Below are 26,255 nucleotides of genomic sequence, written 5' to 3' on the forward strand. Positions count from 1 at the left end.
ATCATAAAGTAATCTTCAGCGTATCTTTGTCAAAGTTCAAGAATTTTCTTAGAAAACAATCTTGACTATATTCTGTTCAAAGTAAGACTTTTAACACCGAAAGTAAACGTCATCGTCTAAATTTTCAGACCAAAATAAACCACCTCTACAAAACAAAAGGGTTTGTATTTTAATCGCCCTAAACCAGGATCCCACACTGCTAAGAAAATTAACGTCCTCGAATCCAAATAGAAAATCATATTTTCGAACATAGATATTTCTCACATCAATCGACTAGAGCCCACACTCTTAACAATACAAAAATTCCTTAACAAACACAAAAAAGGTTAGTTTAGCAACCTCCTCCCACCGGTCACATACGGCAGATATAAAAGATTTCAATGATCCTTCATTGCATGAACTGTTGCCTGCACTCATGCACTTTGTCGATGTGAGTAAGCGTGTTGCGTCTGCGCAGTATACAAGCATCCGAACGAGTGCTGCGCGGACGTAAATATCGGTACGCATGCGTGCTTTTATCGTCAATGTAATTATAATGACTGCTGTATATCTAAATGTGACTACTTGTATCTATATGCTAGTTTGCTGGAATGCGTGTTGGGTGTTTGGCCCTATCTACCACTTCCTGTATCTCTTTTTTTGACTCGAGCAAAGAATTCTTCTCAGTTAATTTTGCTTTGTTGCTTTGTTCCTATCGGATTCACTAGAAATTAAAACGCAACACTTATTACCATGTTTGGTGTTGGCTTCTTATGATGGTGATATTCAAGAAGTTTTTTGCAACAATTCTTTAGAAATCCTGTCGCATCTACTCTATACGTGTATAAGCGTATAAGTTTTTCAGCGTTGATTGGGAATTTATTTCAAAATCGGTGTTAATGTGTTAGAAGTTGTGTACGTTATGGAAAAAGAAATTAAAAGGCCGTCGAATTTTAGTGGCAACTACTGAACCAGGTAAAAATATGTAATTCTTAGAGATGTGGCAATCCATTACGGAAGATGAACTATTAACAAATTTTATATCATCTGTTTTTCAGGTAGTAGTGCCAATTTCAAAATTGTAATCAAACATGTATTAGCTATTCAACCTCTAATATAAAAAGTGACCTATTCCTTTTGAGACGATGAGAATAATGCATTAGTTCGTTATCATTTTAACGATGATCAATATTTAGTTCCAACATCGTATCAAAATGTGTAGTGTAGTGTAGATGCTCCATTCCAACGTAGGGTTGAACTTAAATCTCGTAGACTTGCCTCGTTGATTTTTTCTAAATTTTTCACGATATCTACAATCGATAACACTCGTAATTATACCTAGTTATTATTATCACCCAAATTCGTCTATCTAATTTTTCATTTCTACATTACTAATATTCTGGATACGGTCGAGTAAAAATATTTTATATTTTAATATTACGTTTCGTTTGTCCCGGAAAGTTGAAAAAATCTTCCTGAATAACACGTCAGAAAATAATAAGAAGAACTCTTAATCGAGTCACATGAGCAAACATACCTAACCCATTCAATTCTTTCAATTCTTGCTTTTTCCCCGTGTGTCCTCCCACGTAAATGAAGGAAGACGACAGTGAGTAAATACGAGAAGGCTTACAAAAAGCCTGTTTCGAAAAACTACATCCTGACGGCGGGAAACCATTCCCAAGAGGACAGCTTAGATGGCGCGGGGGCCACCAAAATGTTGACCTTGGCCCCGGCGGGTAGCGTGTCATCGTTTGGGTGAGTTTTCGGTCCGCTATCCTACATTTTTCCTTTCTTTCATCACTCAAATTGGTTCTCGATCACGATGTTAATGGTTGAAATATCAAAATATTTGCGAGGTGTAGATCTTTTGACTGTACAGTTCAAACCCAACTAATGAACACATTATGAATTGTTTTCAGAATTTCATATCTGCAAAATTCCCCAAAATATCTGAATACGCATTTTGGCCATCACCGAAAATAAAAAATGGGTTTTAATTTTTTTGAAAAACAAATCAGATTTTCGAAAAAAAATTCGGAATTTCTAACATAACTCAGAATTTCTAGAAAACAGGTCATAATTTGTGAGAAGCAAGTCAGAATGTCTCAAAATCAAAAGGACAGGAAGTAGTTTTTGATGTAGAAGCGCTACATTGAAATGTCTTGGACGGAAGAACTATCTGAAAAGAAAGGCTCTCCGCATGGCAGGATTTTTCAACCACTATTTTTCTATTGCCACCCAGAGGACCTTGCACTGTTGCTTATAATTTTTTTATCAAGAATCATCCAATCAGTCTCAGTTGCTACGACTTTTCTGTTTCACTTTTCAACGGTGGCTGTAAAAGATTGTCTTCACTGTCGTTCTTTTTGTGTTAAAACTTGACAGCCACCCGTCTCCATGGGCAGGCAAGATTTGTTGAATTCCTCGTCGGTTAGTTGGTTTTAATCGTTGCAACATCAGTCTTAAAGGAATTACAAGGACCTTTGTCCTTAGCGGTCAGATAGATGAATAATACACGGTATTTTAGAAAGGAAAATGCAAGTTTTCTAAGTATGGAAGTTGTGCAATATCGAAAACCAACAATAAAATGAATCTTATTTGTACTTAGATACTGACTTGCCTTACCTTTTTTAGAAATTCTGGCTTATCTTCCGAAATTCTGAGTAAGTTTAAAATTCTGACATGTTTTTTAAAAATTCTGACTTGTGAGGCTTTTGTAGTTAAAATTTTAACATGGCAGTAAACCAAACACCGCAGTTGTTCACAAATTTAACCAGATAACATTTTTTTTGTTTGTACATAGATATTGTTTAGTAGCTAAAATTTTTGGAAGTTGAAACAACTTGAGTCATTTTGATACATCACCAATATGGATAAAACACGAACCACAACTTTATTTAGAACACTGGACACGTGTTTCGCCAACCAAGTTGGCATCATCGGCAGATGATATACCAGTTACCAGTTTATATCATCTGCCGATGATGCCAACTTGGTTGGCGAAACACGTGTCCAGTGTTCTAAATAAAGTGGTGGTGCAGTAGTGGTTGTAAACGTAAGTTTGTTGGTAAGAATCTTCTTGTTTAATTTTTTTTTAAAATGCCTACTTTGATATATTATATAATTTACCTCTGCACAAAGGTAACGATAACCAATTGTTCTTAGTTATGCTGATATGTAGAGATTTTTTAAAACAGTATTTCGCCAAAAAACTTATTGTATTGCTTTCTACATCGCGCCTTTCAAATACCAAATTAAAATGTCATCCTTGGCAGAGATCTGCCAAAAAGTTGCCAGTCAATTGTCGTATGAGAAGAAGAGAACTATAGACGGCGACAAGGAGGAGATATAGGGAAAAAGGAGTGTATTAAAATATGTCCCGACATTATTCTCGTTTCACCAAATATGTAAAAAGTGTATTTAGATAAATCTTGTTTTCTCTAATATATTTGCCGTTCACTTAGGGTTAGGATTCGGATTTGTCTCCTTTTTAGCCTCCATAATTAGAACTAAACCTCGATAAGGCAATCGATAGATCATCAACCAATATCATCAATAAACTAACACTATTAATTTTAATATTGTCACCTTATTTTGAACTTCTTATCACCCACCTTCACTGGTTGTTATCACCGTTCCGCCTGGTGTGAGTGCGATTTGAATGGGTAACTTTTTCTTTTTCTTTAATGCGCTTTGTAAATGCCACTTGGTTTTCTTTAGTTTACCTGTTATATTTTCGAGCAAGCGAATTCATTAGTATGTGTTGGAAATATCATCTCAGTGCATACGGAATAAAACCTATAGATGCCTTAGGGTACAAGCTTTGTGCGAATATGTCAAGAACTTATCAGATTGTGTAACGGTTTTGTTCGAATGAATTAAGTAATTTATAAAAGCTTTGCTAGAAACGTACAACGTATTTACAACAAACTTACCTTTACCATTTGGTAAGTTTTAACAATTTTGAAATATTATATTGCTTTTTTGAAACTGCTCTCATATTAAATCATAGTTTACATCAATACATTTCAGTTTACATTGAGTAAGTGTTCTGGATAATATTTCGGTATAAAAGAGTGCATGCGATAGACAGCTTTTGTAATTACGAATTTAAAAACAATGTTTTTAAAGCTTTTTATAGGATTTCGATTTTACAGACCTTCTTAATCATTATGATTGAAGACCAATAAAAGAGTTGAATATATAAATGCTTAAAAGCTTCGAGAGTGCAACAACCATAATGTCCATGTGCTCCGCTATTTTAAAAACAGGTGGTGAATTTTTGCTTTCGTTATTACCCGATTTCCTAGGCATCTAAGTTTTCTTTTTTTGCTTTCCTTCATTCTTTATTATTTCAGTGTTATGGCTTTTTCAAACCTCTCTTAATATCGATGGAAATGTGAACACTTTATGGTAACAAAATTGAACAATATCCCGTTTCCACTTACCCCACTATAGAATCGCTATCTTGAGTATCGGAGTATATTGAATATCAAAACTGTCATTAGCCAGGAGAAAGAAAAATATACACAAAATGAGGCTACAACTTACTGAAATGAACAAAACTTCATGATTCGATAAATTGTTGTACCTCAATTTTTGGTCTGTGCGCAAAGTCAAAGCATTAAAATTAAATACATAAAAAAAACAAATCACCTCTTAAAAATGGCATGGAAGGCACATGAACATTTTTTTTGTATTAAAATATTTTTTTAAAATGCGATCCTAGCTCCGCTTTCTTTTCCAAATTTCAAACAAATCCGTTATTCAATCTTATACTTATTAAGAAACACTTCCTTGCAAATATTTTGCAATTTTGTTTTCTTCTATTTCAAAGTCAATTTGCAATGGGGTGTTAATACGAGATCGTATTAATAGCATAACAGAGCGTAAACAATGTTTTTTACTAGCCGAGCGGACTCACAGCGGGTGCTGTTTCGACCGTCCAATCACATGGCAGCAGGGGGATCATCGCATTACCAGTTAGTGACATTACCTATACTTACCGTTTTCTCGCTGTACCCTTGTACACCTTTGTTATTATTGAACTCAGCTCTAATAAGTTGCAATCAGATATTAAGTCTTACTTGCCCAAGTCACTTATGATTTAAAATGCCCTCAAAAGAATTTTGTCTGTATGAACACCAGTATTATCATTCAACCAAAAATCGTAATCAGAACCCACTTTACAAAACGCCGAATTTTCTACTCTAGACACCATTCATGGTAAAAATTTCCAAATTTTAAATAACGAAAAACTGAAACTGGGTACAAAAATTCTGAGCAAGATATTAGTTTATTTTTTAATTCTGTATACCGTACTTTGTAGGGATCATAAAATGCAACTTAAAAGGATTGGAGTGGGTGGGGAGGACGATCAAGGTCATTCCGGTAAGTAAATTTCATACAAGCACACATATTTTGCAAAATTTTATACTTACATACTAAAACACTCTTAGAGAAGCTATTTTGAGAAGATGTATATAGACATTTTTATTTTTTAAGCCACGTTTTGTCAAGATTAAACCATGACTAAATTTCTTTTACTTAACTTACTATTTCCAAAGCTAATTTATTTCATAATAAATACATAAATTAGACAAATTAATTTAAGTTTACAAGGTGCGCGGTTTGTGGAGTTCGGTTACAAGCCAAGAGCATCAACACGGTACGAGCTTCGTTCAAATTTATGAGCCGGCACCATTATTGTTATTTATTATTGTTTCTTCCTCCATATAATCGAGCCCACGAGTCGTGTACGATATTTTTATCCTTGTAGTCTAAACGCTTATAACTTCCTCTAATTGAAGGACTTCAATAAGGCCAAGACATGTTTCGAAATACACTTCGATGCAGAATTAAACTAGTATTTATGTTTGGCATAGATTGGTTTGAGAGAGACAGAGCATACACTAAACCGCGTGTACCTTACCCCTTTGATCGCACAATCAATATCGCACTATAAAAAACACGACCCATGTCAGATGCTGTGGTGTTTCGGGGTTTGACCAGACAGGTTCGGTGCACCACGCGCCATGTAACCAGAAGCGTTTACGAAAAGTCTCAGAAAGTAGCCCTTGTGCGAAACTTCACTTCTAGAAGGTGTTAAATGTTTTGGTTTGGTTGTTTCTTTTGGAAATTGGTGTGGCACAGCATAAAAATAATGCGAGATTTTCGATAGGCGAAGAGGAGACAGTTTCCTTCATCGATCTCCAGCACAATAACCTGAAGTTGCCAGAGAAAAAGGGTATTTTGAAGAAACACGACTACGGAATGCTGATGTCTGATGGTAAAGAGGCGTGGGCCGATGGTGCCCAAGCAGATGATCTTATGCGACAAGCAGAAGCCAGCATGGCCCAGCTGATGAGCGGTAAATATTATTAATAACAGTAATATATAAGATAAATCAAATAAAGAACCAACAAGACATAATCTGTATTTTAAAAGTATTGACGTATCTCGCTTTGCCCGAAACTAGTGGAGTTTTATTCAGATTCAGAATCTTCGCAAAATTCTAGTTCTTACTTTTTACAAAACCTCTGGATTCCTCCTGCGTCTGTTTTTGCTGAGTCGATCTTGCTGACGTTTCGCCAATCATCCTGTTCTGGCTTCTTCAGAGCTTGACAGACAAAACAGACGCAGAAGGAATCCAGAAGTTTTGTAAAAAGAATTACAGTAGCCTGTGGAAGTTTCTTTGAAAAATTCTAAATCTTACTACTTCTTCGTCTATTTCAAAGTGCAAGAAGGTATATAGATCATTTTTTTTTACTAAAACTAAACTTGGAAGTAGTAACATGTAGCTTTTACTCACATACAAGTCTAACTCAAAGAAAAGAATACTTTCCATACTTATTTTCTTTTTTTTTTCAAAAACCGTTCAAGATAAGTAAAGGTAGGATTTACATATTGATCTCAATGTCTGGAAAACTCCGAACTAACCAAAACTAACATATAGCTAAATTAACTTTCTCATTTTCCAGAACTTTTAATAGCAAATTCAACTCAAATTAGCCTATGTTATAATAATGTATAGTATAATCTGATGTACAATACTGATAAACAGGTTCTGGTGCGGAAGTTGAACGCACACTGAAAACCCTCAACGGGTACCACGACGATATCGTCGAAGCATTGAGGAAAACGGCCGCCCAAAGGGGAATACCTACCCCTTCCGGTAGTAGCAGCGCCTTGAGCGAGGAGCTTTTGCGTAGAAGCCTACAGCAGTGCTCTGATAGTTACTCCGACTATAAAGGTCGTGGAAGCAAGGAGAACGTCTGCGACCAAGGGGTGCGTCAGTCAGTCACAGTAGTTTTTCAAAATTTTGATGTAACACGTAAACTCCAGGTTGTCACGATTTCGGATACTTACCAATTGTGCAAAAAAATCAAACGTTGTGATATGAACCAGGCAGAACAGATTTGCTTCAATAAGAAAACTGTACTAGGTAGCACCACGTTGGATGGAGTTATGAAGGTTTGAACTGACATACCAAATCGTTTATTGACATTATCACTATAATTAATAAAATAACGATACTGAAGTTCCCCAAAAGAAAAAGCGTAAAAAAGGGTGTCAAAAATGTATTCTATTTTAATACAAATTTTGAATGGAACTCCATAATCTTTTAACTTACCAAGGACTATAGCATATAGCTAACTAACTTAAAACGCGTGAAGCAAACGTCAGGTAATTTCTGTATAGGAAGTTTTATACTTGGATATGAAATATTGTGTATTTTTATAATATAGAAAATTAACCAAAACTGCCCACTTTGATATAAACCTCATTGAAACTCATATTTATTTCGACAATATAATCGTGTATTTTGGAGACAATATTCAGCACCGGATAGTGTGATTCTGGAATCGAGTTTTAATATAACAAGACTTTGTTATTGTTTCTAAAGTTTCGACAATCAGAAAACTTACAATATAATTTGTATCAATGTTGGATTTTTATATTTTGTAGCTCCACAAAGTCGTGATTGAACACGAAGATGAGGACGACGACGAGGTGCCTCCATGTTTGCGAATTCGAAACCTGGAGGACCTTATCAGACAACTGGAACACCACACTCGCCACATGAGTCCTAGCGGTTCGGAAGACATTCGAATGTCTGAAACAGAAGCTGACAGGCATTATCGCCAAGAATCATCGTCTGGTCAGTATTGATGGTCATTCTGGTAAGGACCAAACTTCAACATAGGCATATTACAGCTTGTAGCGAGAGTTCGCATCAATCCCATCGGGACTCTAGGCTCGTTTACGGAAGATATAGGCAACCATTGGGGCGAATGTCGTATCCTCATCCTCATCGAGATCGACAACCCGAGGACGAAGGCATTTACGAGAGCGCCGATCACGAGAAAGGTGCCTCTGGATGTCAGGATATGCCTGACAGTGAAAGGTAACCGACGTTTGTCCTCTATAACCATCTCTCATCTGCTTGATCAAGTAGAAATTCACTCAGAGTCAGGTAACTTGGAGAAACGCCAGGCATCTTACCAAGATGACATTATATGTTTCTACGATTGATTTTCTCTTCACTCCATCTTGTAGTGCTGTTTTATCCCCTAAAGTTTATCAAAATTAAAGAATTTATGAGGTTGGAAGCAAAAAAATTTAAAAATCAATACCAATGTTCAAAGTTCGCGTAAACATATGTTAATAAATGATTAGTTTTCAATATGCAGGGTATTATACTTTTAATATAATTATAGAATTTTATTGATGTTTCTAGAACGATGACATTATAATTATAGTCTTAAGAGCTACCTTATAAGGATAATTATTTTAAGACTTTCCAATTACTCATATGGGTAACTAGGTAGCATAAGTTTTTAGAGTTTAGTTTTTATATATAGTTTCACAAAATCAAATTTGATGTATTGCAATCTCAGCTGGTCCGTTTTTTTACTGTCATCATCGCCCACCATCAAACAAGATAAGAATGGCCATTCTCACGTTTATGACAAAATTAGAGAATATTTTTGCTGAAAACGAGCAACCAAGCAAAATTGAACAAAGAGCAATATTTTTTAAAGAAACTTCCACAGGCTACTGTAATACTTTTTTTAAAACTTCTGAATTCCTCCTGCATCGGTTTTTATTGAATCGTTGTTGGCTTTTTCAGAGCTTGACTGAAACTGGCTCGCGTTTGACTCTGTACCTGCTTTTATATTGTTTGAGGGGGCGGAGTGAAACACCCTCTCGGGTGACTGATTCCCATATTGGTGACAGGTAGAGACCTGAGTCGCGGGTAAGATTTTTAGGTTGCTTATAGGTTTCTATAGATTCTCGGATTTTTCGTTTTCGTGTATTGTTTGTCGCATCTGCATGGAATGCTGTAAGCTATTGGCATCTCAAATAGAATTTTGTCTTTGACGAATCGAAGATGTTGTGAGACTTTTGGACAAGTAGTAAATCTGGGCTTGACGTTATATTTCTTTAGAACTTTTGATATGTGGTCAGTGATGTCTCACAACTCTAAAATTCCTCGCAATGCATTAAGGTGCATTGTCACATCACCATCCAGCCCAGAAATCATCGGTTATCAACTCTCTTGTTTACAGAGCCGTAAAACTATCTCAGCCCGAGTCATTGAACCCAGAATTAAAACACCTTACCTCTGCTCTTCTCTCTAATAATTTCCACATTAAAGATATTAAGCGTTCTATCACAAAATACACACCACAACCTTCCAATAGCAATGAAATCGAAATTAATCCCACACTTTGCCACTATTGTCTTTCCTTATATTCAAAACATCACTGACCACATATCAAAAGTTCTAAAGAATTATAATGGCAAAACCAGATTTACCAATTGTCCAAAAATCTCTCAACATCTTCGATCCCTCAAGACAAAATTCCATTTGAGATGCCAGGAGTTTATACAGCATTCGATGCATATGCGGCAAAGAATAGATTTCAGAGACGGACGAAAAATATCAACTAGACTCAAAGAATATTAAAACTAAGACAAATAAACTCATCAGCAGTTGCCGAACACAATCACGGAACCGCTCATAAAATTTTATTCGTTAAAACTAAAATTCTTGCATGTAATCAATTCTTCTACCAACGAAAAATCCGAGAGTCTATATAAATCTACAAGCAACCTAACAATCTTAACCGCGACTCAGGTCACCAATATGGGAATCAGTCATCCGAGACGCTGTTTGTGCCCCTCATTTAGCTCCGCCCCCATCAAACAATATAAAAGCAGTTACAGAGTAAAATACGAGCCAGTTTCGGTCAAGCTCTGGAAAAGCCAGCAGGATGATTCCCGAAGCGTTAGCTAGTTCGAGTCAACAAAAACCGACGAAGGAGGAATCCGGCAGTTTTATAAAAAGTAAAGAGCAGTATATCGTTAACGGACTTGAGCAGCACTAAAAAACAACTAACATAGCCTGTATATGCTTGTTGTTGCCTCTAAGTCAATCAATGCCAAAGAGAGTCACATGCGGAAAGTGGACCTTCTTCTTACTATTTGATGCCTTGGTTACTGTACTATTCCTGTAATCTATTAATATAAAAAAAAACTACCGCGTGCTTCAAACCCGGTAGTCCTGGCACTATGTTTACTCGTTTTTCTAGTGATGACTTTATTCAAGCTCAGCAGTTAGCCCGATGGGCAAGTGAGGACGCCATGGGCGGTCACGCGGGGGCTTCAGGAGGCGCGGCCGGCGGCGGAGGACCGCCCCCCCGCGAATACTTCCCATCGCCGAGCAGCTCGACAAGCGAGGAACCGCCCAGTATCGCCCGCGCGCCCGCGGCCGGACCGCCCCACCCTCCGCAACCACCGTTGCCGCACCCCGACCACGCGACCATCCACCGACCCAAGCGCTATCCCGAATATAAACACTGATAGTGGTCGAAACGAGGGGTCGCGTCCAGGTCGGGTAGTCGACGCCCCGCCCGCCCGCCAGTGGCGGGGGCATATTCGCGCGCCCGACCGCCGTTACCGAAGCGTGTCCTTTCGTTGCCGCCCCCCACCGCCGCCGTTATCGCGGAACGTCAAACGGATGACGTAGATAGTGACGTTGACGAGTATAAAGACGCGATCTAACCGATGATAGCAGTTTTTTAGGGTTTAATAGGATTTTAATTACTTATTGTTATTACGTCGAAATTTTTGCCGACGTGGGCACATTGTTGAATTCGTCCGTACGGATACAGGCGTACCGGACAAAATTACGGGGACATTTGATGGAATTGACGCAGTCTCTAGCAATATTTAGAAGAAACGTATAAAAAAATATATTTTACCACTTTAGACGACACGTCTTTGACGACAACAGAAAATGACACATTTATTGAACACCCAGTTTTATAATAATGTCGATTTATCTATTCTAATGGTTTGAAAATAGTTAGCGAAGGTACAAAGAAGTTAATTCAATTTTTATGCCAAGAAAAACTGCTATGAATCCACTTTTCCTATCATGGTATTGTTATTTACTATACCATATTGAACCTATAAGTAAATTCGTACTTTTGAAAGTTTTAATAACTCATCAAACGTTACATTATTTGCTAAATTACAATAAAGTTTATTATCTAAAGAATACATCAACTACTTTTAACTGATTGGTAGAATACTAAAAGAAATTTGTTCGGACGCGATAGACTTCTTGCATTTATTTTAAATTTGAAGTAAAACAATATAAATCCTTATTTAATGACCAGCTCGAGCCTAGCTGATAATTTTTTTGAAAAAAAAAAAAATTTGGAACCTAAAAGATCACCAGAATTCTTCTTGTTACGTAACGATGCATTAAGTATCAACCAAAACTAACCTAAACTCTTTTATATATGTATTCTATAGTTGTTCCGTCCAATCGGAATTGTTTTGTTTTATTTTTCCTCTTTAATTTTTATAATTCGGGAATTTCTATATCGAGCAAATTGAAATTGGTTTTCATTTAATTAATTGCTACGGTTATATTCTCCGCGTATTTTGGTGACAATCTCACTGGGTATATGGCCAGAAAAAACTCGTATGTGGCTCCGGAGTCATACTTCGCTGTGATCTTGACTAGTATGACTCAGGTAGAGACCAACGCGTCAAAATTAAAATCTTGAGTGCCGTCAAGTACTGCGAAATTGTGCCAGTCAACAGCCAGAGCTGCATCAAGGTAGGCCAAGAAAAAAAGAGATTGTCATTGTTTCGTCCTATTACATCAATACATTATTATTTGAATTGCCGCGTTATTTCTAGCTTCAATTTTATAAAAATTTACAGTCCATTGCTCTTTCTCGTCCAATAGTAATGTCGTCATTGTTGTTGTAGTAGTCGTATTGTTCACTTGTTTCAACCAGTTTGAAGTGGTTTTCTTAATATTTCAAGCATTGAATTATCACTGACGAAGAATTTTTAAAGACCAATCTTATTCGTCACATCAATTTAATAAATATTTAATGTTTCTAACAAATTAAGAAAATTAGTTTCCAGTAACCTATTGAGATTACTAGACAACTATGGCACTAATATTTCTTTTTTTATAACAAATTGCCAGAATTAGTTCTCTGCCGAATGTCTGAAACGTTAAAATAATATTGTTTGCAACAGAAATCACATTCATAAGAAAACAAAGTAATCAAAACTTTCTAAATATGTTCTTCTCTTGTCTCCGAGGATGAGAAATTCCCTTTAAGAATTAATAATGTTAGCGACGTTGTCAGATTCTTTATTTATATTTTTATTTTGAACGATTTTAAGTGGTCAAGCTCCGGGAATGCGTCAACCTCGCGCCAAAACCAAATCGAATTCACCGCAATTTGTCCAGCACAGCTGGTTACAATTTTAGCGACATATTTTTCACACACCAAAAGGCGGTTGCTGCTGCATCGACAAGCGTATATAGCGGTTTAATTAGATAGAGAAAACTTTTGTCTAAAACAAAAAGTGCGCAAGTTCTGTTTTCCCAGCGTGTCGATGGGTTTAACCGCAAGCACACGAGTGTCAACCGAATTTACCCGAAGAACGTGCTTAACCTAGAAAGACTGAACCATGGACGCCGACATAAGCGACTCGAACTATTATATCGTGAACCCCAACCATTTCCCCGGCCCGATTTGAAAACCTTGACCACTATACCCCGCCCCGTTCCCCGTGTTAAGTGTAATGTGTGCAGTCGGACGAGAATTTCTTAGAGACTGTTATACTAGTTGTTGAACTAAAAACAATTATTTATTAAAACAAATACTAAATACCTGTCGAACGCCGCCTGTTCCGACTAACGAGCGCGAGAGTGCGTCGCGCGTAGTAGTGACGTATTGCAATCGGATCGATCCACCTCTCTGAACAGCGATGACCGCACCAACGTCGACGCCCAGAGTTGGGCGGAGCGACGCGCACTGACGTTCAAGGTACGACCAACGGGCGATCGGCAGACACGTGTATCGTTTGTGGTACATGCATAATTCTAAATTCGTGGTGTGTCAAGTTTGGATATGTCGCGATTATGCCTTAGTTGTCGGTTGCCTTGCGTCCGAGATGACGATTTTATTGATTTCTTCATTCTTTTTTTTTCCGAATCGCATCGACGACGAAAGGTAGCCTGCGTCCTATATTTACGAAATCTTTCGGACACGAACGATTTTTTATTGTAGATCGTAAGTTAGACACGTGTTCCATTCAGAGTTTCAGGATCGGACGAGCACAGAAAACAAACCCCGTCATTTTCTACGTTTCAAACATTCAATAATTGTTCCTCTAACTGTTGATAACTAAACTTATAACAGTTCATTCACAAAACAGGTCGTGAAAGAAATTTGGAGACGCTCACGTACCTGTTTAAGGTACAAAATGGGAGATTTGATTTTTACTTTAGGACTAGCACTCCTATTTGAATTAACTTTAGATAATTACAATTAACAATCGATTGGATTATAATAATTACTAATTAAGTTTTGCGAAATATATATAAATATTTCTTGTACTGATAATGAACTAATTTTGTTCTGACTCTGTACGCCGGCAAGCACATTAATGAATATTTTTGCATTTAAAAACCACTAGTAAATATTTCTGGTTCCTCAATCTTTTTCGTGGATAACTTGGTTTTCTTGAAGCACAGCAAAGTGTCGGTGGCGGACTTTTTTTTTCAATAACAGTCGTTGACAAATTCCTTTGCCAAATTTTACCAGTACAGAATAAAGGTTTATTTGGATTAGTTCTGGTTAGCAAAAATTTTCAAAAATTTATTTTAGTTAAGGGAATAAATATAAATAAAAGAAATATATAATAAAGAAAGAATGCGAGAACCACGTAACATTTGTTACCAATATTAAAACGTTTTGATTTTGAAAATCAGGATTCTAAACAGCAAAACAGTCCTTTTTATGTATTCAGGAAGAGCCATTTCTTTGCCCTGTCGTTTACCACATCTATCAACAAATTTCTAGGACATCTTTCTCATGCTCTCCGATCCTGGATTTAGTGATACATTACAAAGTTTTATCAGTTTTCGCAAACACGTTAAAGCAGTTGTAAGGGTCCCAAAATTATTGTAGTGTATCGACACTCGGTGGCATTGAAGACATTAAATTGTGCAGAAAATGTCGATTTGAATTGACTTCAGGTCCCAATTAGTTAATAAAATTACAATATAAAGGCGCAATTTTACTACAAAAGTAACCGGTGAAAAATGTTTTTAGTGCTTGGAACTTTAAATAGCATTAAATGATTGTAATATTGCAAATGCGATTATTTCACAATCATTAAATAGGACAATCATTACCTGTTTAACTTGATTTTGCCGAGAAAAATGCAAAAGTCTGAGAGGAATAGCCGAAGGAAAATCTCACGGATATCCTAAATGCCTCGAACTCGTCCATTTTTGGAACTTTTTTGTTATCAACTTAATTAAAATTAAGTCACTGTGTAGATAATTTATTTTATTGTCCCGCGCAATGCATCAAGCTGGTTACATTTGTCAGTCAGTGCCACTGACGGGTCGTTTTTACAAACCATTTAGTTAGTTATTGATTTTACCATATTTTATATGAAAAGATCAAAAATTTTACGCATCGTTTTTGCTTTACAATATTTATCTAGTTTGACACTAAAATGCGTTTGTTTAGATTTATTTATCGGTTCCACATAGCCTTGCCCTGTAACGGGGTTACTGATTAAATATTTAACCCCGTTCGCAACACGGTATGTCAACAAACCGACACTTGGTCCATCTAATTTACCAACGGCCAATTACAATCAACGCAAGGCCTACTACGCACTTGTTTCGGTGAAGGATGTATAGATACTTATTCAAAGGTTGGCGATGAGACGAACATTTTATCCGCAACGCAATGTTGACCATATTTTCTTGCCTTGCCTTCGGTTTGGGCTGCAACTCATACTAATCTTGCCGCCGTTCTTTTCACCCTCTGTTACGCTATAATACATATCAATAAAGGATGATTTGAGAGATTAATGACACACAAACGCTTATAAACGGATCAAGACGATCCACGATCCATTTACTAAATATAGTCTACTATAGATTATGGGAATTGTAGAAGCAACCAAAGCAGAAATTCGTTCTACCCAAATCTTACAGAGATTGCGGGAAAGTGGCGGAATCAAATCCAGAATCCTGTTCTCGCACGTGCTTACTCAATTATTCTAGATAGCAGCTAAGGAATTTCTCCTAAATTGCGTTTGTTGATACAATATAGCTTCGCCTAGTGGAGATCTAAACCTGCATCGGTTGTAATCTCAAATTAATAAATATTTAAATAGTGGTGTGTGCATTCTATTCTCACTTTTAGTTTAAGTACGCCAATAATTTATTCATTCTAAATTATCCTAAGACGTTTTTTTCGTTAGAAACATGTATATAAAGGTATATACAGGGTACACTGTGTAAAAAACTTTAGCTGATCGTGTGATTCGTTTCGGTTTTCGTCAAAAAGTAAACAAGTAGTTTCCAATGGCCAAAACTTTTTCTGTATAGTTTTCGTACCGCAAAATAATTATTAATATTTAATATTAACTTACGCCGTTTTGATTAGTTGGGGTACACTTATGTTGACTTAGACTAGAAAATAAGTTTTAGATATACGTATACCTACGCCTAACTGACTGTTATGTTTTAAAACGCTGCGCCATTCCGAAAAATTCAGGAACCCTTCGGCGTGATGAAAAAAGACAACATATAACGGCAAGCGGTTTCTGATTTTCATCGCATGGATACTATGTGTGTAGGGTAATGAAAATATGTCTCATTATACTATCAATGTTAGGTATAATTGTTGTATGTAATATCGTTCTAGCTTTTTGCAACGTTTTTCTATCTTGGTTGTCAGATTCTGTCTTTTGAAAGCATGCTTTTCCCAATTATGCACGAAGAAGCGTTAAATGACAACAATGAAACCGATTTGACAGATTTGAAACTGGAAACCCAAATACAATACTTAATAATCTTGAACATTCTTATACGCAGTGATAACGAACTTATAATGTATAACCTCTGAAGGGGAAACTCGGCGCAAGATTAAATAAAGAAAAATATACATATTTTTAATTATTCTCAAACCTACATCTTCGGATTAGCCATTACATAATTGCCTTTCTTTTTTTCATAATTGAACCTATCAAAAGCAACCGAAATAGACACATTTTTTCAACCAGTTTTCACTTATATAGTTGATGCAATTTAAGCGTTCATAGCGATGAAATAAGCAATTTGTGTACCAAATGTAGAAGCAGCGCTGCCTAAAACGCTTCAAAAGTATGCGACCATCATCCAAGCCACGTAAAAATGAGAGAGTTTATAGTCATTCTTAATGGCTAATTTAATCAAAGTAAATTATGCAAAAATTTCAATCCAACACCCGTTCATTTAGATAAAACTGGAACGCCCGTTCAAAAGCAGAATCTGCAACATAGCGATTTTCTTGTGAATTATTTCGTTTCTGCAAGCAATAGGTTAATATGGGCTTTACGAACTCGGCCGAAGGCAGAGCCAAAAACTTTATACCGAGATGTAGTCTCATCGCAACTGAAGACAATTCTAAATGCTCAGTAGCAAAAAGTCTGCAAGAGAAATTATAACGTATAGTAAAGTACGTGTAGCGTGCAAGTGTATATAGAAAGAATGTATGAAAACAAAATATAATATACAGGTTAACAAAATAGATTAACAATATGTTTCAGTAAGTTTACTTGGAGTGTTATTTCACGAGAATTATGTAAAAACTTAAACAACAAACAAACTGCTTTCGAGGTAGGCTTATTGATTTACTTATTGTTGATGCGATGTTCGATCTTATCACTACTGGCGAGTAAAAATCGGAAGTCTTTTGAGACCTAGACGGTTTCTCCTGTCTCCTAACGCTTTGAGCTCGTCACAAAACGAAAATAGTTACAGGCATGAGTATAATTTATTAGGGTGACAACACTACAATGCATTATTAATATTAAATTTCAGATTCACTTGGACGCCAGTCTGGCCACAGACTTCGTATTTAGTTTTCTTGAAAGATCTATGAAAATTGTTGACTGTTAGCAATCAAAATGATTATACTTACAGTGTTTGTTGCAGTGACAATCCTTTATCATCCCTGGAATGACTCCATTTTTGATAATTTTTATTTAATCTATATCAACCGACAAAGACAAGAAAAATGAAAAATCGTTGTTTTTTTATAACAGTCAATGCCGGATTTGCAATGTATTTTTCGGATTTGTGCGTTGAAATTGACATTGAGTTGTTGTGACTATAAACTTTTGCAAGATGCTGCAAAGATATAATCAGCAATCCCAATTAACAATTTCGAATATCTTGAATTTTTTGGTTAGTTTTCGAAAAATTCGAAAAATATCAAGCTGAAAATTAAAAATGGAATCGTTCGCAAATTGATAATCTAATTAAACGATCTTCAAATGCAACACAACTTGGCCATACAACAATCATAAATATCACTGTATACGTTTAGGTTAAGGATCATTACTAAAATATAAATAATAAAAGAAATACGTTATTTAAAACCAGCGGGACGTCATTCCAGAAAGGAAATACGCTAACTGTATGAGGTCGACTAGAAGCCTAAGACTGCCAAATGTGCTTCTGTTGACTTTGACACCGAGATTGGTAATGTTTTAAAATTATTTTCCATTTCTGCCATAGACCACTAAATTTTAAAGCCTAGAATTTTACCGTTAACTTTATTTTGGATGTATTCAGTATTATTCTTTTGAAATTACGGAGCTTTTGTTATAATATATTAAAAAAATTGAAAAAAACATCTTTACATGTAATTGATCTTAAATTAACCTAATTATATACAATTACAAAAGTTTTGATAAATTAAAAAACTAATTTGATTAAACTAGAGAAGTTCTAGCCTCAAATAAAGGTGAAAATACGTATAGGTGTAGTTTTTAGCATTCCAATACTTACGGGATGGGACTACATATTAGATACGCTTTGGGTTGTTGATTTTTTGAACCCATGAAATGAAAAAAGTGTCTTGTTTAAAGATTAATTGTTGCTGTATGGGTGATAATTGAAAATCTTAAAATTAATTTCGAACATATTTGTTTCCAGATAAAGCCAGGCCAATTTACTAGCTGCTGCAGTCAGTAGAATAATAACAAATCATTTCAATTATAATAAGAAATATGCTGAAAAATGCGCATTAAGTCTGTATCTGCTAATTATAAAAATTAATGTGCTTCTCTATAACCACTCCTGAATTAAACCATTGAAAGCGAGCTCATTAAAGGTAATGGGGTGAATAGTATTACTAATAAGAAAACTACGATTTCAACAAAGGTAAATCAATAGCTGCCGACAGAGCAAGCAATAATTCCCTTTGATGATTTGCTTCATTGAACACAGTTTGTTGCGAATCGCTCGGTTACGTAGAAACATTTAATGTCAATTACCAATATTATAAATTAAATACTACGTTCTGTCCAATTGTTTAAAAAATGGCCCAGCGTACAAACACGAATGGCTTAAGTTGTGCATGAGGAAATGATTTTAAAAGTCTTATTTTAAAGCCGTGGATACTCGTCATAGCACTGTTATAGATAAATAATTCATGTGATAACGTCTGGTAGCGTGTAGCTTATATATTTAAATTATTGGCCTTAAAACGGACTTTTAAAATAATTTCTTGATTTGTAACTTGATCTGGTTCTGTTGCGATTTTGAACGTCTCGAAGTGAAATGCGTATTCTGTTTCAATTGAGAAAGATTTCTTTTTAAAGTTGATGAAAACATGATTCCATTTACCACTATTGGATATGAAATAACACAAAATCCAGCTGAAAGCAAATGAAAAACAACTAAGCGAAAATAAAATTCAATTTTTTTCATTGAAAACCAATTTGCAAAATATATATTTTTTTAAATTAGTGATTCAGCGAGAGGTTTCTTCCAAAACCAGAGAACTAAGCTTAGGGGTTTCCATTTAATTACTTCACACTTTTTAATATTGCCTGAACCGAATGAGACATGATTTTAAGGGCCTGCTCATATATTGCGTCACACTGTATACTCTTCAAAAGTGGTTTTACTTTGAAGTTTGAAATTAAGAAATTGTTAAATTAAAACACACAAATTATATCAAACATCAATTCATCAATAACTCAAATATTTGAAAAAATGGTTAGAAGAAAACAAATGGAACAGGGCAGAAATCTGGGCTAGCCCAAAAATTCCTTCATTATTCCTCGAAAGATGGCAGCACCGTTTAAATTTACCTTGTGTATTTTGAAATCTGAGCATGAACAAATCCCCAAATTGTAGTTACAAACTTAGTGTTTTGTCAATCAATAACATTAATAACGTTTTAAAGCTTAAAGTTTACATCTCAAAATTTGATAAACTCCTCTATTCTTATTAAATGACGTAATTTGTGGGTCACATCCAAGTTTGCGACTGTAAAAGTTGCAGTCAAATGACGTGTTTTAGAGCTGCATACTAATTTAAAAAAATAAAGTAAAATAAACTTCGGGATGTTTTTTTTGGAATCTCCAAATCAATAGGATTCAATGACCGATAATGTTTGTCCAGTTAATTCAATTTGTCAGGTTGATAAACCCCCGTGTAGTTTAAGAAACTAAAGGGTGTCGATTTTTACGATTTTAACGGAGAAACAAAACGTTTGGAAAATTGCTTAGGCGGTTCTCTCCCCCTCTCCGCAACCGATTTGTTTTCGATAAGTAGCGCCCCCTTCGAAGCAAACAAGGGATGAAATAAACGATTAAAGTTTGCTCATTGTTGCTATTATTTTGTTAAGAGACGGCGCTGTGCCCTTTTCAGATCTGACGGCATTTTTGTAAAATTTAGCTTTAGGTAAATCTTATGAAAAAAAAATCACATAATGTATTTGTGCGCCGGCGTCCTGTGGGGGCACAGCAGCGCTGGTAAAGTTAATACGAAACGATTGTTTGCAACGTTTTTTGTTTAAAAAAACAACTGAAAAGTCAGATGGATGTAAATATAGTGTTATGATGATATTACACTGCCTAAATAAATGAATTATTATGACGCCTGCTTTTTATTTCTTTTTCGTATCCGGAATGTTGCATAGCTTGGTTATTTTATATTAAGAAATGCGTTTCGTAAAAAGACATAAACAGCTATAAAAGTTAGAACAAGAAAGCTATAGGATATTCTTCATTTTGATACAATTGAAAATTGTAGAGGTCTATGCTGTTATAACAAAAAAAATACTATTACAATTTAAATCTCGGAGTTTTTTTATTCTAAAGCAGCAGCCAACAATTTTTATATATTGGTACTACCACTAAAGGCCCCCACGCACTGGTCAAACAGCACGGTTAAACACGAACAACGACTTCCCCCCATATATACGCGTTGTTTTGTATGTTTCGTTCAGTTGTTTGAAATTGCGGGTAAAAATCATTGGTGCTGGATTTTACGATGACGTTAGCAGTGGCGGCCGCAGTTGCTATTAAAATAAAATATTCTAAAAAACAACGTTCCAAATGGGTTAAACAATGGTTACTCAAGCGAAGACAATTTTCACATGTTAATCTTTTGAATGAATTACGACTAGAACCGGGAGATTGGTTTAATTACCTGCGGATGGACGAAGACACTTATTTGGAACTGCTCTCTTTAGTAGCACCACCGATAGAAAAACAAGATACCATAATGAGAGTATTTCACCACATGAACGTCTCACCGCCACACTAAGATTTCTTGCTACGGGAAGGAGTTACGAAGATCAAAAATGTTCAGTGGCTATATCATTCCAGGCCTTGGGAAAATTATAGCAGAAAGGTGCAGTGCCATATATTCTATTTTAAAACACCATTACTTAAAGGTAAGAAAATATGTTCAAATATGCTTGAACAAGGTTCTTTATATGTCTACATGGCTTGTTATTTATAAAATTAGGTGCCGTTTTGATCAGTAAGTTTATTTTGGAATTTTCAACATTTAATAGAACCTTTTGTAATACTTACCCCATTGCTACTTGCTTCGTCACCAATATTAGTAACTGTGCTCCTCGGTGTTTCTTCTGTCTGTAAGGAATAACAGCTATTCGTAGTACCACAAGTGTGGTTTATAGATGTCTTCAGTACCGGAACCAGATTTCTTAGATTGAATGACTTCTTTCAATTCCTTACGGAAGCAGCCACGTAAAGAGTCAATTCTTTTTTTCACGGAATTTCTTGTTGCCGAGTTATCTACTTCTAACTTTTTTATCACATCTTCGTAAGCGTTATTTTTGTTATCTCTATCAGAATACTCCGTAGATTTAACCTTCCACAAGCACGGATAGCATCTATACAGTTTTATGAATTCAATTATAAATTGCTTGTAATTTCTTAAGTCAGTCATTGTAAAAATTACAGTAATATATTTTTATTTAACAATATAATTTTAAAATCACTACTCAAAACTAACAGTAATTATTGCTGTGTAAAATAATTGAGTCGACACTGATAAAAACTGTCCTTCTTAACTGTTTTCCTACCACACACTGACAGACTTGAACGAACGCGTTTAAAACGGACGGGTAAAATCAAGCAGTGGCAGATATTTTTGAACGCCAGCACAAAGGACAGTTTTTGGCCACACACTGACCAACTTATACGCACCGTTTTAACCGTGCGGGTAAAATTGCTAAAAAAGGACGACGCCTGTGCGGGCCTTAATATGAAATTTAGGTTCGCTATTGAAATATAATCTAAACAATTCTATTTTGTAGAATATACATCTTGTGGTTGCGTTATACATGTACGTCAAACAGGAATTGATTACCTGAAAAAGCACTATAAACAGCAATTTATTTTTTTTAGTAACATAATCTCTCAATTTAGTGGGTCCAAACTACCCATGAGATTACAAAGCTCTTCTAGGCGAGGTAGTAAAGATATGCGGGTATAACATATCAGAAAGTTTGAATAGAGCGCTCTGGCGATTACGAGAGGAACGTACCGCAGAATAGGAAATCGAAACAGTCACTTATTGTAATTTTTGCGCTAATTATAGGTAGTTCATTACTTAAGTGGACCCATTTCCCATATTTCGGCTCGCTCGTCACAATATTTAAATCTATTAAAATCTTTGGGTTTGTCAAACACAACAGTGACATTGATCGTTTTCTGGACAGACGGCTTCTCTAATTACGCTCCATTGTCGCTTGTCATAATCAAGACTGTGACCTAAGATTAAACCTAGGTACTTAATTTTTTCTCCATTTCGATGTCTTAAGAATTTAATACAATAAGAGAGTTATCAATATTAATTCATAAATCTTCTAAACGCTATATTTTCTGCAATGTCTAGTAATACAGTGCAACCCTAGAAAGTAAGGTATTTTGTGAGTAATCCAGTTTGACATTTTTTTCTGTTTGTTATAAGCGTTCTTTTATAAAATAATTTAGCGTCCATAAATACCTTAGTTACCGTAGAAACCTGCCACTTATTAAATCAATAACGGGCATAAATATTTTTCTGTGATCAGCAGCGTTTAATATCGAATTAAAATAATGTTTTGGGGTTTAACTCCTGCTCTAGATTTATTAAACGAATTCGGTATACCATGCGATAAACAAATTAACATACTCTTAGTTGGAGGTACAGATTGTCGACACGTTTTGACAACATTGGCTAGAAGATATCGACACCAACAGGTAATGAAATATATTATGAATGACGCCATTTTTAATTCATTCGTATTAAAATTGTTTAAGCGGTGGAAGTTTCCCATAAACAAAATATTATGACAATTTACCTTAGATTTTTCTTGACTTTTTGGCTCGCAGTATTTCACTCTATATCTAAGAGTGTTTAATTGTGACTGAATCAGATTTTAACGAGTGTAGTTAGCCATTCGTTAATCTCATGCAGGTCTTAAACCGTATGTCTTATCTCAAGGTTAAAATCGACTTTTATTTGATGGAAGCTTGCATGGAAACGGTCGCCAAACAACTTCTTCTGCTGAACACAGCCCTGCAACCTGAAAGTTCGATCGGTCTCAATCAGAAGACCAAAATCTACATGGATCTTTACGGAAACGCTTTGTTAAGGCCTTCCGCTGCCAGATACCTTACAAATTTGGCACACGATTTGCTCAGAATGATCACCGACTATGACTATCTAAAGAAAAAAATGAGCATCGTAACATTAAATTTGAAGTACAAGGAGAGGGACTTCATCGAAAATTTACTTAAATTTTGGTGCTCGAAGAATGAATTTAATATCGTTGATTGCTGGGATAGAAGGTTGAGAAAGGATTTAGGTGTGAGGTGAGTGAGTAAGTGAGTATATGTTTTATCAAATCGTGTGGTTAGGCAAGGCAACGCACCCAGGAGAATACGAATGATACAGAGAGCCGCATGCTTCTCAAGGGGCGTGCATGCAGTTTTATACGTACTCTTTCCACTTCAAAATTTGATTAAAATAATTTGTTTATATTATATTAACTAAAAACGTTTTGCATTCGTGAAACTTAATTTTTTATTGGTACAATTCGAAACAGGAATTAGACACAGCTTGTCGGACAATTAGGAGCACCTAACTTAAACTCAATTTTTCGAAATAACCTGTATTTTTGAGAATCGCCCTCCCCAGTAACGATTTCAATAAAGCCATTAAGACTCAATAAGACTTATTCTTCCAGAATTAGCACAAAATAAAATTTATTTTTCTACTCCCTTCTGTAAAATACGTCACTTTACCACATGAGTTTCTTGTCCCACGGATCCGAGCCCCTTCGGACATTTCCGGGATATTACCGCTCGGGTTTGGGAGCAATCGGACATTTTCGGAGATATTAACGCACGGCTTGAATTTTGACGTTTGCCAATTCCGACGTTATGTTTATTAAGCACTCGCTCCTCTAGTCCCAAACAAATTCGTGAATCAAATGCGGTTTACTACATTTGCTGCATAATGTACTGTAAAAACCGAGAACCTAACTTTGATTTTAAAAAGGGTAAGAGATGTAATACCGACTTTGTTCTTTATAGAACGTGCTTAAAAATTTTCGATTTCTTGCTTGAGTTTACAAAGTTACGCCGGCAACCTAGTTATAAGATTCAGAGACAATGCCAACTTATACCACCTAGCATTACACCCTAAACCTAAGAAAATGTAACAGAAGTTTCAATGAACGCACGTTAGATGTCACAATTAAAAAACAAATAAAATTCAACAACTCACATATTAATTAAATATTAGTACACTTTGTCTCCTCTTGTTTTTGAAAGCAGTTATGAAAATAACCGGTCGGTGGCACTATAAAACCTGAGGGACGGAGATTTAAGTTTTTTTTTTTTAATATAAAGATTAAATACTATTATTATTATTTAAGTATAATAAAATCAAATTACTACTAACAGAAAATACTATAACATTAATTATATACAAAACTTAAAAGAAGCAGTACTCTAAGGTCGCAGAAATTTATTTTTAGGTACGACTCGAAATTGGGCGCATTCGACTGGGACCTGCATATGCGCCTACATGAGGTGGGGGGAAAACAAATCTGCGCCCAAGAATATCGCAGTTTCCGGCTCAATGGAGTCGCTTTCTCTTGGCTCGAATCGGAAGTATCCAAACCGAACCGGAGCTTAGTCTGCGCAGTGGTACCGAACGGCGAACGCTTCGGGCATTACGGTTACCTAGGGGACATTACCGTCGGTCCTTTCGTCGCTTACGGATTGCAATGCGAAGACAAAAGTTTTGCACAGTCCAGGAACGGCCAAAACGCATATAGGGCCACCGATCTGACCGACAGGAATTTAAAGCAAATATTCTACGAAATTGAGCACCAAATGAGATACGAACACACGAAAACGAATGACTTTCACCTGGGTGGTACCGTCCTGAAACAGGCAAACCTTGTCTTGGACGTTGGGGCTGTCGAACCGACGCCAAACTCTAACAGGAAATGCCTGGCGCCTGACGATGTGACCATCAACTTTTTGTCCATTGATATTTTAAATAGGATGGTGACTAACGAGAAATATGATCGATTTTTCGATATCGTTTATTTTGCTAGCAATTACGTAAAATATATCGATCGTTGCACAGTTCAAAAAATAACCAAGTCCGGCGGATGGGTAGTTGTCGAAAACCCGGTGTTTATATTGAGCAATCGAAAAAAGGATTTGGACGAGTATGCCAGAATCATAAACGACCAAATGCCAACAGAACATTTTAAAAAAATTGAATGTGACATCGAGCGAGATTGTTATTTTAAGTATACGGTTCGACGTGATACCTGAATAAATAAAAATAAAATTTTTTTTTTCAATGCATGTTTCCATCATAATAGTTCAAAAAGTCAAAAACTGATGCGCGAGGGTCTCTTTATTATCTTAAAATTGATAGGAAGGGGACAAGTTAGTGGAACAAAGGGCAAAAGAAAACAAAAACTTAGATCTATTCAAGCTACTGGAAATTTGTATATACTACCATTAACCATTTATATAGTTACTTTAATCTCTGTTGACAAAGCTTGTCGCTTTCTAGTGCTTTTATTTCTCCAAAGGTTAAATTTGTCAAAGAGCGGAACTCAGGAGATACTGCAAATTTCTACTGTACAGTATTTGTACTCTAAATTAAAATCTATTTGTTTGGTCGCATGTCAAAAAGAAAACAGTAGTCGGCGAGGGAAAGAAGATAAGTGTTTTTAGATTAGAGGAAGAGGCAAATCTAAATCTGCTGAAGTGTTCTTATTAAGCAACTTTTAGTTAGCACACAGGTTACAGAAAATAATACAAAAAACGTGAATTCATTAAGAGTTTAGTTGATGGTGGATAAATTATTC

At 35.7% G+C, this 26,255-nt stretch overlaps 2 protein-coding genes across 8 annotated transcripts in view; both read left to right on the forward strand.

Moving 5' to 3' along the window:
- Nucleotides 1-20,464, forward strand: part of LOC132704027 (disintegrin and metalloproteinase domain-containing protein 11) — a 627,178-nt gene extending 606,714 nt beyond the window's left edge. For 4 of the 6 annotated variants that reach the window (XM_060673635.1, XM_060673633.1, XM_060673634.1 and 1 more), the window contains 8 exons: nucleotides 1,579-1,737; nucleotides 4,893-4,964; nucleotides 5,312-5,373; nucleotides 6,164-6,352; nucleotides 7,046-7,269; nucleotides 7,951-8,143; nucleotides 8,200-8,389; nucleotides 10,581-20,464. In XM_060673635.1, the coding sequence (XP_060529618.1) occupies nucleotides 1,579-1,737; nucleotides 4,893-4,964; nucleotides 5,312-5,373; nucleotides 6,164-6,352; nucleotides 7,046-7,269; nucleotides 7,951-8,143; nucleotides 8,200-8,389; nucleotides 10,581-10,851 (1,360 nt within the window). In that variant the 3' untranslated portion in view covers nucleotides 10,852-20,464. The remainder of the gene's footprint in view (nucleotides 1-1,578; nucleotides 1,738-4,892; nucleotides 4,965-5,311; nucleotides 5,374-6,163; nucleotides 6,353-7,045; nucleotides 7,270-7,950; nucleotides 8,144-8,199; nucleotides 8,390-10,580) is intronic. The other 2 variants (XM_060673637.1, XM_060673638.1) reach the window with 2 other exon arrangements.
- A 1,689-nt stretch (nucleotides 20,465-22,153) lies between these two features.
- Nucleotides 22,154-26,163, forward strand: LOC132703595 (dynein axonemal assembly factor 3 homolog). Of its 2 annotated transcripts, none has more exons than XM_060672946.1 (3): nucleotides 22,154-23,112; nucleotides 23,357-23,727; nucleotides 24,897-26,163. In XM_060672946.1, the coding sequence occupies exons 1-3, from the start codon at nucleotides 22,969-22,971 to the stop codon at nucleotides 25,708-25,710; spliced, it is 1,329 nt and encodes a 442-aa protein (XP_060528929.1). In that variant the 5' UTR covers nucleotides 22,154-22,968; the 3' UTR covers nucleotides 25,711-26,163. The 2 variants fall into 2 exon arrangements, with proteins under 2 accessions (XP_060528929.1, XP_060528930.1); XM_060672947.1 differs by having other exon boundaries at nucleotides 22,988-23,112; nucleotides 23,385-23,727.
- The last annotated feature ends 92 nt before the right edge of the window (nucleotides 26,164-26,255 follow it).

This window comes from Cylas formicarius, unplaced genomic scaffold (assembly GCF_029955315.1).
Source record: "Cylas formicarius isolate icCylForm1 unplaced genomic scaffold, icCylForm1.1 PGA_scaffold_6__28_contigs__length_40554024, whole genome shotgun sequence".
NCBI lineage: Eukaryota > Metazoa > Arthropoda > Insecta > Coleoptera > Brentidae > Cylas > Cylas formicarius.